Source organism: Abramis brama, assembly GCF_963993115.1.
Source record: "Abramis brama genome assembly, chromosome: 9".
Lineage (NCBI taxonomy): Eukaryota > Metazoa > Chordata > Actinopteri > Cypriniformes > Leuciscidae > Abramis > Abramis brama.
Window position 1 is genome coordinate 10,258,473 of NC_139971.1, and position 12,695 is coordinate 10,271,167.

Here is a 12,695-nt window from a genome sequence, read left to right on the forward strand (position 1 = left end):
ATATTTCGAAGGGCAAAAACAGAAACTTTTAATTGGCTTTACATCATCAAGTGTCACTTTAGCGCAAGGCCCTGTGCAGTCGCATACTTGGTACTGTCAGTAGCATAACCTTATAGCATTACCCAGAGTCGTTAACAGCCTGAGCTAACTCGATCACGTCGAGCTATTTAGGCGTGATTTCTCAGCCTCTTTGCCCATTTTCTGTTATCCGGGAGTGACGCAAGGCCAAGATGGCGACGGCCGGCTCCGCCCACTTTAGGCTTCAAAAATGCTCTTCAGAAACCTACGGGTGACGTCACGGATACTACGTCCATATTTTTTTACAGTCTATGTGAAAAATGTATTATGTGACATCACTGCTAATAATTGTCTTCCTGTTCTGGTTCAGGTCTGGAAGTTGGCGGGTCACGGTCTCATGCACTCCTTCAGCACAGAGCACGCCAAGCAGTCCATATTCCGAAACATCGGCGCTGGGGTGATGAAGATCGAAACCTGCCCAGGTAACCGGATCTTCACCTGCGGAGCCGACGGGACCCTGAAGATGAGGGTCCTTCCCGACCGCTACAACATTCCGGCCAGTATTTTCCAGATCCTCTAACGCCGGAGCTGCCGTAGAACACTAACGCTTTCATCGGCACCTCTTCGTTTCCTTAGCTGTGAATCGTAAACCGGTAACAAATATCTTCGCGCTGCAGAATCTCTTTACCACCCCCCGCCCCTCACGAAAGACGCTGGAAAACACGCACGAGGTACTGTAATTCCCGGAGACGGATCCGGATGATGTGTTTGTAGGAAAGCCGTATGCATGAGCTGTTTGAGTCATCGCACTCCATTCCCAGGTTATTGATCGTGCTCCGTAAAAGTGCTCAAAGCTCCATTTTTAAGTGTGTATGTGTGTGTGTCTTCATTTTGTGGCCATTTTAGCATCTAAAATACCAGCACTGTGCTTCTGCTATCAGTGTAAGTCCAGTTGTTGGATTTTGTTTTTACTGTACGTTTTCTCCTTGGCTGCTAATGTATTTGCGGAGTGTAAAATGGCACAGTACCCTGGTGGCCCGGCCCCAGAGACACACACCCCCTCTCCTTCCACGCGCACACATGCTGCTGTTGACACGCTTGTTTCCGTAGCAGCCAAACAGCTAAGCGTTACATGCGAGACGACGACGACGACGACGATGATGCTTGCACCTGGAAATGACGCGTTTCACCTCTTCATCTTTCAAGCCCTGAAATTCTCACTTTTAACAGACAACGTTTCGTTTTTGCACAACGTATTTGTTTGTTTGTTTGCTTGTTTTACTTGATGTCTCTTTTTTGTTTTTTGTTTTGTTTGTTCTTTTACAAATGCTTGTATTTATATTTAACTTTAGGAATGTAAGGTTTGTTTTAGATGTCTGGGACAAAGTGCAACACACTTGTGTTTTATTTATTTACGTATTTATTTTTTCATGTTTTATCTATTCTAAATATTTGCACTCAGATCTGGGGAAACAATAACAATCTTGCGTTACAAGTGGTAAAAGCTCTATTAGAGGAAACTGTTATTTACAAATGAATGTCTGGCTGTGTGTGGCCGAGTAGTAAAAAGTGAAAATAGTTTTAAATGAATTAATATATATATATATATATATATAAATATATATAAATATAAAATTGATCTACAACAATAGCTTGTACAAACACAATAATGCTTTTAGTTTATTATTATTATTTTGTTTTTGATTTTATCTTAACTGCTGGAATAGTCGTATATTTGGTTTGATGTATGTGGTGTTTATTAAAATCACATTTGTGTTTCTGTCTGATTTGCTGGGCACCATGTCAACTGTACGTATTTTAAATGTTCAACCGATGGTCTGATGTGTATTTATTGAACAGCCTGATCTGTCTGTGTGTGTGTGAAAAATGCAAACCCTAAAAACACTGGTTGATATTTCCGAAGGAACGGGTAGTTCTGTCATGGTCAAAGTTTTACCTTTGTAAGTTGAATAAATTCTTTTTATTTGAATTAAGCCATTTCACTTTTACTATTTCAACTCAACACGTCTTTAGATTAACATATTTCAGGGTTTATTTCAGGATTTCCAATCATTTGTAGATACATATGCATGCAATATAAATTAAACAATATTTAGCAAATATATTTGGTTTCAGACATACGAACAGTGTAACACAACTTGAAGTCAACATGAAATCAAAATACACCTTATTTACTTAATGCACGTTCCTGATCTTATGTAGGGTTCATAAGTGCATGTCCAAAGAAATATCATTTTTGTCTTTTGCAATCTTACTCCAAACCTACTCCACCACTGAAATGACATTCCAACTGACGTCAGAATGGCTATAAAGCAAATAAAAATAATACTAAAGCAACACTAGAAAATAGCAAAAATAATGGTAAAAATGGTAAACGCTAAACGGTACGCTAACGTTTGGTTTGTGAGGATGTTTTGGAGGGTGAATTTGACCGTCAGACCATGTCCCATTCAAAAAATGTCTGCCGGTGGTGTTTTTTTTTTTTTTTTAAAGGACATTTTAAGGAAGAAATAAGTACAGACTGTCTCATGTTGACGATTTCAACTTGAAAATCCTTACCTAAAGTAAGGCTCTGAAATAAAATATCACAGCAGTGGTTATATATGAGAAATTACTAAATTCATAGAATGCACATAAATATTCCATTTATAATTTACACTCGTTTTGTCTCATTCATGAAACAAGGAGAATTAATTTCTGTGTAAACTTTTTGTAAAACCTTTCAATTTATGGTTTGCAAATGGTTTTTGCACAAAAATTAGTTCTGCTTGTGTTGCATGAATTAATAAATAGTCACTTAAAAATGCATATTTGCCAAAAATGAAGGAAAATGCAACTTTTAAAAGTGAAAATTATACCAAAAATTTTATAAATATAGTAGCCCCAAAATGCGTTTGGATTCTCAAGTCACGTTTTAAAATGCCTGAATATCATTACATTAGGATACAATTATCAAACCAAGTGTGATTTATTTTAAAGAAAGAGACGCAAGCTCACTTTACAAGCTTGTTTGCTGGTTTGACATTTCTAATGCAATGAGACCAAGTTTTAAGCATGGCTTAAGTGTTTACATGAACATCTTACAGGTATCACTAGAATAGTCATTTATTCTTGATCTATTATCCACTCAAGAAAAAAAATAAGGGTAGCAACTGAAGCATTAATTATTATTTGCTTATAAATATACATGAACATGACAAAAAAAAAAAACACTGAAGTATTGCAATTACGGGTGTGTTCACACTTGTAGTTCAGTTCTCATAGTTATTTTATGATGTATATTTTGTGTACCGAACATCCAAAACTGTATGATGGGCTAAATGCGCAATAGTTGTATGTGCGTACATATCTTGGTATTTTTACCAGCTGAGAACTGCTTATGAAATGTGCAAAAGATTGAAAACCGCATGAGGAATTCCTCCGTCACACACAAACAAAGATCTCCTGCAAGGAGACTGCGGTTCTGACGCCTGTCCCGAACCGTAATAGGCAACATTGCGACTATGACGAGAAAAAAAGGTATCCTTGAGCATTCCGTCCGTTTTAGGGATGCATTGTGTGACATCACATCATGTTTTTGGTTCGTCTAGATGTCTTTGGTCTGTGTTGCGTTCATATTTCAGTCGAACTGCACCAGAGTTCTTTGCAAGCGGACTGAAAATTTTGAGGGGTCTTGGTCTGCTTGTTTGGTGCTCAAAAGGGTTCGGATGGCGTTCACACTCATTCTCAAATGAACCGCACTAACCAAGCAATCGCACCATTCGAGTTCGTTTTAATCGAACCAAACCTGCCAAGTGTGAACACACCCTCAGTTTTGATTACTCATCTGAGAAGAACTGAACTTGGTATGACTTGACGTAGCTGCTGTCCCATATGTAGAGATGTTTGTCTCTGGGATTGTATGAGATCATGGACAGAACCCCTCCAGGTGCCCTCAGATCCAAACTGACACTAACAGGTTTCTCTTTCAGGAGGTCAAAGGCGTACGTCACCTTTGTGTCTTTAGAATCCGTGACGTAGAGGATCCCGCAGGCGATAAACGCATTACCACCCTTGGTCCTGGGATAGGTGGTGTTGATGTAGGTGGTGATGGAGAACGTCTTCTCATCCAGTCGCGCCACCATGATGTTGTCGTCAATGCTGGAGGCGAATATGATCCACATACCGTTCTCATCCGCTGCCAATTTGAAATACGTCTTTGAGTTCTGAAGGAGGTAGGACCGATTGTGATAGAGGGCGTTGTCAATGCTCAGCATGTGTAAGATCTTGGTGTGGAGGTCAAACCTAAAATTATTGGAGAATTGACAGGATGAGTTATAAGAGGATTGCAAATTACAGATATACTTCTGTCTCGTGTTGTTCCAAAGCTGTGACGTTCACTTCTCTATGGAACACAAAAAGATGAGTTTTGGTGGAATCTTCAAAGTGATAATTTTTAATAAGGACTGTTGGATCTTGCGATTGCATATGAGATTTGAGAGTTATGGCAGATGGGGAATATTCATTATGGAAAAGAGCACTTGGGTCATTCTGCAATATTTCTTATTTTGTGTTCCATCTAAGTTTGTATAGACTAGGATTGCAACCAAAGAAAGCTCAATTAAAGCACTTATAAGTTCACTATGATATTATCAAGGAAATCTGCCCATGCTGTCTTCAAACATACTTAGCAATATTGTAAGTTCCAGCGATGTGGTAGAATATGGAGCCGTTATGTACAGTGTGGCCGCAACCTTGGAAAAACTTCCGGACATCAATGGATTCACTGCTGCTGTTCTGGAACGCTGCGATGCTGTTGTACTGCTTTATGATACGACCTGTAAAAAAAATAGCATTCGTGAACTTGAAATGAGCAACAAAGGAATGTTCAAGGTCCAATACAAGGCATGCTCTATGCACTCATTTAGTGCACAATGTCAGATCATTTTCTCGTCCTTTTTTTTTTTTCCAGAGATTAAAACATTCTGGTTACAGTTAAAACTTGCAAATGGAAGTAAATGGGGTCATGCTCTTCAAGAGTTTAAATGCAGGGTTTGTGTATTTGTTCTTTCTTCAGTACCTGAGAAATGTTCTGCTACCCAAATCTTCTCATCATCGCGAGTGGCAGTGTCCATCATCCATGCTCCAAACGTGCTACTCATTTTCATCAGATGTCTGGGGTTCTGCACCGACTTTATAACACAGTCTGCCAAACACAAACACAATCCGATCTAAAGTTTAATAAAGGCCCTAGTAGTGTAAAAATTTAGAACATCTAATAATTTGCTGTAGTTGGTACCGTTTATCTTCCATGATGCCATTTTCTGGCTGATAGTATCATCATTTGGGACTGAATTTAGTTGACCTAAAATAAACAAAGAGATTACATATAATATTACATATTATCATGCATCTTAATGTGGGGTGGGGTGGGGTGGGGGGAGTCATCCAATTTTGGATGCCTTGGTCAAATTTCACCCAAAAATCAAGAGGGCAAAATATATTGTATCATTAAAGTCATGTAATAAACATCACATAATTGCCAAGATACAATTTCCGAAGTAATGTGAGTGGTGGTTGGTTGCTAGGTGCTGTTCTTGGTGGTTGCTAGGGTGTCCTGTTTGGTTATTGGTTTCACCCCAAAATCAAAAAGGAAAAAAGACTTATAAAGCATAAAGAAAATGAGTAAACTGATTATTGAAAATGTAAGTTTTCCCTCAATAAATTATTGATAGTAAGTTAAGTAGTTGTTGTAGTGGTTATGTAGGATTAAGGGATCTAGAATGTGGTCGTGCAGAATAAGACATAAATATGTTCTTTATAAGTACTAATAAACAGCCAATAAGCTTGTAATATGCTATGCTAATTAGCTGCTAGTTAATAGTGAATGTGTGTTCCTTAATCTAAAGTGTTATACTTTTTTTAAAATGTATTACAGTTTTTTTAAATACTGTAATCCAAGAATTTAAGAAAAATGATGGAGCACAAATACTATTTACAATTGTAGTTTGCAAATGTATTTCAATTTAAATATATCTTTTTAATAATTTAACATAAAATAATGGTGAAAGGTGAAATGCCCTCTTTTAGAAATATGAATATGCACAATTAACCATTTTAGTCATTTTCAGATCCAACTCACTCACCCACAGACTCCTTCCCCATGTGAAGATGTGCCCTGTGGCTCCTGTGTCTCGGTGGCCCTTGAGGCCCGGGGGCACCTGGAGGACCGGGCGGCCCGGGGAGGCCAGGGGGTCCCACTGGACCAGGTGGACCTGCAGATTAAAGCAGAAGCTCACTTATCACACCAACATTGTTGTGTCAAAAAAGGCACATCTATATAGATGGCAGGAGTTCTTATAGAAAAATTACACTCAAAGTGCTGCTCATTTTGTAAATGTCGTCGTGTCTTTAGCTGTACACTGTTAAAAAAAAAACTGTGAAATTTACGGTAAAAAAACGGCAGCTGTGGTTGCCAGTATTTTACCGTAAAAAATATGGTAGCAACCTTACTTTGAAAAAAAAAAAAAAAACATCAGCAGGATTTAAATGTGTGGTAAAAAAACATCAGCTGTGGTTTCCAGTACTTTGCCATAAAAAATACAGTAGTAAACTTTTAGTTTTCACGGGACAACACTTATATTTCATAAACTGATAAATGTTACTATTTAATTTCACTAAAGTATTAAAGTCTGCTTTATATCTTTGTAATATACTGATAACCATCATAATAATACAAATGGTTAAAAAAGAAAAGCACACGATGTTTTAAGTATACCATTAGTTTCCCACAAACTGAGGCACATGCTAATATTAAGAAGGTGCACAGTGTCATACACACAAATACAAAACACCATCATGGTGACACACACGACTCCAAATAATGCCATAAACATTCATTAAACAATATATGATGTAATATAAACCCCAAATGTATATAACTGATAACAAAAACCAAGAAGAAACATAATTATTTGAATGAAATAGCATCAAATGTGAAGTGTCACGCAAGGAATTCTGGGAATGTCAATTTAGAGAAACAACAAGAACAGAAAAAAAAGAGACGAGCAGAAACACAAGAACTACAACTGACTTCAGCCACAGACTTAGATGAAATCAACTGAAGAGTAAAGAAGACATTAAATCTGTGAAGATCTCAGCAGAGGAGGATTAAACAACTCCACAAACAGCATTACCAGCTTCACTTATTACTAACCAGACTGACTTCATTTCTGTCATACATCTACAGTTCTGTTTGAGAATTAACAGAGGTTTAGATGTTGATGATTTATTGTTTCATTTGAAGTCACCATGATGGAGATCAGTGACTGCTTTAGTTGGGCTCTTGACCCTTGACTTTCTAACATTAGTATTTCTCTGCCTGCTATAACTCTGTGTTTATAAGATATGCTGATTATGTCTAGGAAATCAGAGAGAAAATGAATCATGTGATGTTGGTTGTGTATCGATGATGGCAATCACCATGTTTGATTCACTGAGCTCTTATTATCTTTGATTATATGTGTCATTAATTTTACATTATTGATTGTAATAGCCCTATGATTCTACAGCATGTGATCCATCAGTGTTGTGATAATCTGAAGAATTTTTAAAACATTGTGCACGATAAAAGTTTGAACTACTGTGTCTTTCAGACACACACAGACATCAAGAATCAGCGTATGAATCTCAACAACGGTGAGGATAAAAGTGCAGTGCACTTGATGAAGCCTCCAATCAAAACTCATCAGTATTTCCCAGCATGCATTGCAGCAGGAATAAATTATGCTGAATTGCCATAGTATTTTCTTTTATTATTATATCTGCTTTTATTTTTGATGTTGTTTTTGTTGCAGCTTTTTAGTAGCTTGTTTTGTGATGTTCAGAGTTTTATCTGATTATTTTGTTGATTGTCACTGTTGTTGAGATTCATACGCTGATTCTTGATGTCTGTGTTGGTTTAAATACTGCAGTAGGTCAAAACCTTTTTTCTACACCATGTATTTTTAAAGTTCTTCAGATTGTCTGTTGGTCACTGCTGGCTTACGTGTGGGGTCACAGAGATATTACACTCAAAAATGTGAAATATATTAATATTATAACTTTGCTCATCAAGTGAGAGGTAAGACTCTTTATGAGATCAGTGAATCAGGCCACTACATGATGATTATGTCATCATTAACCTGTCAACATCACCTGGTCACATTTTCTCTCAGATTTTCATGCCATAACATTTGTGTTATATAAACACACAGTTATGGCAATCAGAGTAAATCTAAAGTTAGAAAGTCAAGGGTCAAGAGCCCAACTACAGCAAACACTCATCTACATAATTACATAATTTCTACATTATTTTCAATAAAACATCAACGTCTGAACCTCTGGTAATTCTCAATAATAAATTTTATTATGACAAATTGGTTTGTAATACAATATTTTTTAAATTACAGGAAACCACAGCTGGCAGGTTTTTTTTTTTTTTAACATAAACTGAAGTTCAATGCCATAAAACCTAAAATATTACTACCGTATTTTTTACGGTAAAATACTGGCAACCAGCTGCCGGGTTTTTACCGTAAATTTCACAGTTTTTTTCCGTAATATTTAGTTCGATGATGTAAAACTTTGTAAAATTAGTAAAAAAAATTGCTACCGTATTTTTTACGGTAAGGTACGGTAAATGCAACGGTAAGTTTTTTTTTTTACAGTGAAATCCGTACATTTAACAGTATATTACTGTAAAATTACATGAAATGTCCCGTGAGAGCTATTACAGTTTTTCACCGTATATAGTAAGGGTACATACTGTTAAGCAATTAACATTTCTTTTCCGTTGCTTTTTTACAGTTTTTTACCGTTAAAATTACGAACATTTTTTACAGTGTAGTAAACAATTGCTAACGTATTTTTTACGGTAAGGTACGGTAAATGCAACGGTAAGTTTTTTTTTTTTACAGTGAAATCCGTACATTTAACAGTATATTACTGTAAAATTACATGAAATGTCCCGTGAGAGCTATTACAGTTTTTCACTGTATATAGTAAGGGTACACTACATACCGTTAAGGAATTAACATTTCTTTTCCGTTGCTTTTTTACAGTTTTTTACCGTTAAAATTACGAACATTTTTTACAGTGTACTCTACCGTATTGCTTAAAAACAGAAATAGAACTGGTCTTTACCCTCTACATTGACATCATTTGAAGGTTCGCCCTGTTCTCCAGGGGGTCCTGGGGGTCCAGGATATCCTTGTTCTCCCTTCTCACCAGGCTCCCCATTCTCACCAGGAGGACCTGCATACAAGTACAAAGAAGCAAAAAAAAAGATACATTTTATGAATTGAAGTGAATGGTTAGATGGTTGGTTGCTAGGTGGTGTTCTTGGTGGTTGCTAGGGTGTTCTGGGTGGTTGTTGGTTCCAAACAGCTTGTAACATCCAACTAACCAGGGCTGGGTTTCCCAAAAGCATAGTAAGCTTGAGTTGATCGTAGAATAATTGCCACCAATGGTCTCTACGATCAACTTAGGCTTACGATGCTTTTGGGAAACGCAGCCCAGGTAAGCAGTGCTGATCTCTGTGTGTGTTGAACTGTATTCTGATGCATGAATTGTCAGTAAACAATCACTTGCTTCTTGCTAAGTGAAACTTAACACATGGAATCATCATTAAACTGTATTCAAATATTTTCCAGTATTCTCTCCAACACGTTACAAAGAATTTCATTCAGTTCCTTCGTAATTGGTTTGCTGAATGATAATTCTAGAAAGTCTGTGGGCTCTTGTGCTCTTGAACAGAGAAGTCAGTCAGCTGTTATCATGAGCTCTGCTTTATTCAGTGGGAGATATCTAAGTATCTCTGAATCCTGCTGTGTGACTGAAGCAGGATAAATTTCCCCTCTCCTCTTCCTGAGAGGATGATAAAAGCTGCCAAATTTTCGAAAAGAGCTTTGAAAGGAGGACATTTTCTTTGAGAAGGCCTTTTAGACTATATTCATTCATGTGCATGATGGATTTCCATGTTCTTTTGCGCACAGCTGACCTCGTTTTCCTCGTTTTCCCTGTGCTCCAGGCTCTCCTGGCAACCCTGGAATTCCATCTGTTCCATTATACCCCGACATTCCATCCACACCCGGCAAGCCTAGAATTCCAAAAGATGACATTATATGAGGAACATATTATTTGGAATACTACATACGTATGTGTAGGTTCAATGATGTATCCTGATGAATCTCATGAAACATGTAACTTTGTAACTACATGTTAACAAACTCCCATTAGAATATTAGTAGAGTATTAGTAGACTGTCTGCTAACACTTTATTTTGATGGTCCCCTAACAGACATTCTACTGACTATAAGTAAATTTGCAACTAGATGTCAACTTATTCTACTAACCCGGACCCTAACACCTAACCCTTAACTAACAGTCTAATGAGAAACTAATACTCTAATGAGATTTAATTGACATGTAGTCAAAATTACTTATATTTAGTAGAATAGTGGACTTTCGAAATAAAGCGTAACCAAAAAATCATGTATTTTAAAGATTACATTTTAAAGATTGTACTGCCTTTAATTTATGCAAAATGCAATATTTGTTGTAATATGCATTTCTTTTTCTTTTAATTTTTGTTTTTTTTTCTAGTAGAATATAACCAAGTTATATTGTTAAGTACAATCAACTTTGACGTTTTAAGTTATTTCAACTTAAATTACATTAAACTGGCTTAAAAATGCGCTGAATCTTGTATAACATAAAAAAAGTTGAAAATTGCTTATCTTATTTTGATGAGTTAAAGCAATAACTTATTGATCTTTTTTCTTTTTTTCTTTTTTTTGTACAGTGCATATAAATAACATTAGAAGTTCATTTCCTACCTGGAATTCCTGGTGGTCCTGGTGGCCCTGTAGAAGCCAAAAACAAAACAAACTGTGAACTTAAAGACTAAAGATTCAGGAGATAAGAAAAATAAATGAAAATAAAAATTATGCAATAGATCCTAATGCTCACCAGTCAGACAGACTCCTTTAGTACTGTTGCAAATGTCCAGGAGAATCTTTACCTGTTTAAAAAAATATATTATATTTGTAGTCAAGTCTTTATGATCTAGAATCATCTAACAACTGAAGCGAATCTAAAAACATCAATTTAAAGGAGCGAAACAGCATTTACCTCAAGTTTATTTGTGAATAGAATAGAAGACAAGACAAAGCTGTATATATATATTAATGAAAAGCTATCTACAACAGATAAATAATGTATTATTTCTTCATTAAACTCGAAGAAGAGTCTGTAAGAATAGGGCACAATGTACTGTGTTAATATGAGAGAATTTTCAGTAGGCTACTGATTTTTCACAGGTGTTTTACCCGTATTTTGAATTATGAATTGCATTTTGTTGCACGGTTTTGTGTTAAAGAAAGGCTTTTCTGTTTTCCTACGGATGTTTTTGTTATAGTGTATGATAAAATGTTAAATATTTGTGTATATAGTAACTCTCATTATTATTTGTTATAAAAAACAGGAAAATTCAGACATAATACAATTAAACTAGACACAGTTAAAGTAGCGAAATTAAGAACCTAAAGAACCCCTTTAAAAATGGAAAGCAATATGGGAGAAATGTTTGAAATTAATATACACAAATAAATCAATCATGTCGGCATGAGTTTCTTACTGGCACCATGGAGTATGTCATCATCATCATCATTCCATCCTGCTCTTCTGTTTTGCGCTGGTAAACCGGCCCATGCGTCTGCTGCTGATAATTATACTGGAAATCTCCCAAGACTTCCTCTCCCACACTCCCCTCATGCTCCTCGAAGGGTCGTGTCCCGCGATGCTGCCGGCTGCGTTTGTTTCTGGAGTATTGAGACTCTGCTTCATCTTCATTCACCTGTGTCATGAACTCCACCACCGAGCTCTGAGAGATCTCCACCATCTGCCTCTCCACCTCAGTCAGATGAGCCCACAACTCTCTCTGCTGAACCAGGAGAAGCACCAGGCCGGCACAGTTCATCACCGTCAGTACGCACACGCTGTACAAGACCCAACGTATCTGCCAGGACAACCGGCCTCCACATTGCCTAAAGCCTCCGGTTCTTCTCAGCTCTGCCAGTGGATCCAGCATTCTGACTTCAAATTCAAAAAGTGTTCAAAAACTGGCAAAGAAAAATTTCAAAACACTTTCAAAAATAAGGCTGAATTATGAAAGTCCAGAATGTTCCCCTAAAAAAAAGGCAGTCTTTGGATGCAATAAGACAATTGGAGTCCTTGTTTCAAGTCGAGTCTATGTGCGACTGAGGGCTGCTGGGCTTTGTGCCGTCCTGATGCGCTGGAGAAGAACCCCCCTCTTGTGCAGTCACCTGATTTATATGCAGTAGAGTCCATTCTTCAGCCTGACCGTGGGCTGACCAGCATAATCCACAATCGACACCAAAAGCCAATGATGTGGAAGAAAACTACACAATCTGAGAGCCACAGAAAGATTTCAGTAAACACTTTCCTGAAACATTACAAATTCCATGAAGACTGTGTCCAAATATCTCCAAATGTCTAGTGTTTTTATGGACGCTTTATTATTTAAGCATTCAAAGCTTTCTTGGCAAAGGCAGCTAAACTTTTAACACCAGAACATATACATTGTACTAAACATTTTAGCTGACAAACTCTAAAAA

The 12,695-nt window shown here is 36.9% G+C and overlaps 2 protein-coding genes across 10 annotated transcripts in view; one reads left to right on the top strand and one right to left on the bottom strand.

Moving 5' to 3' along the window:
• The window catches only part of dmxl2 (Dmx-like 2), a 73,187-nt gene extending 71,179 nt beyond the window's left edge, over positions 1–2,008 (top strand). For all 9 annotated transcript variants that reach the window (XM_084123706.1, XM_084123711.1, XM_084123708.1 and 6 more), the window contains one exon: positions 389–2,008. In XM_084123706.1, coding sequence (XP_083979832.1) covers positions 389–598 — 210 coding nt within the window. In that variant the 3' untranslated portion in view covers positions 599–2,008. The remainder of the gene's footprint in view (positions 1–388) is intronic.
• A 39-nt stretch (positions 2,009–2,047) lies between these two features.
• On the bottom strand, positions 2,048–12,344 carry gldn (gliomedin). Its single transcript, XM_084123715.1, has 10 exons — positions 11,696–12,344; positions 11,029–11,080; positions 10,896–10,922; positions 10,058–10,156; positions 9,202–9,312; positions 6,165–6,293; positions 5,318–5,383; positions 5,099–5,224; positions 4,706–4,856; positions 2,048–4,323 (listed from the first exon to the last, which is right to left on the bottom strand). The coding sequence occupies exons 1-10, from the start codon at positions 12,146–12,148 to the stop codon at positions 3,858–3,860; spliced, it is 1,680 nt and encodes a 559-aa protein (XP_083979841.1). The 5' UTR covers positions 12,149–12,344; the 3' UTR covers positions 2,048–3,857.
• Positions 12,345–12,695: the final 351 nt, after the last annotated feature.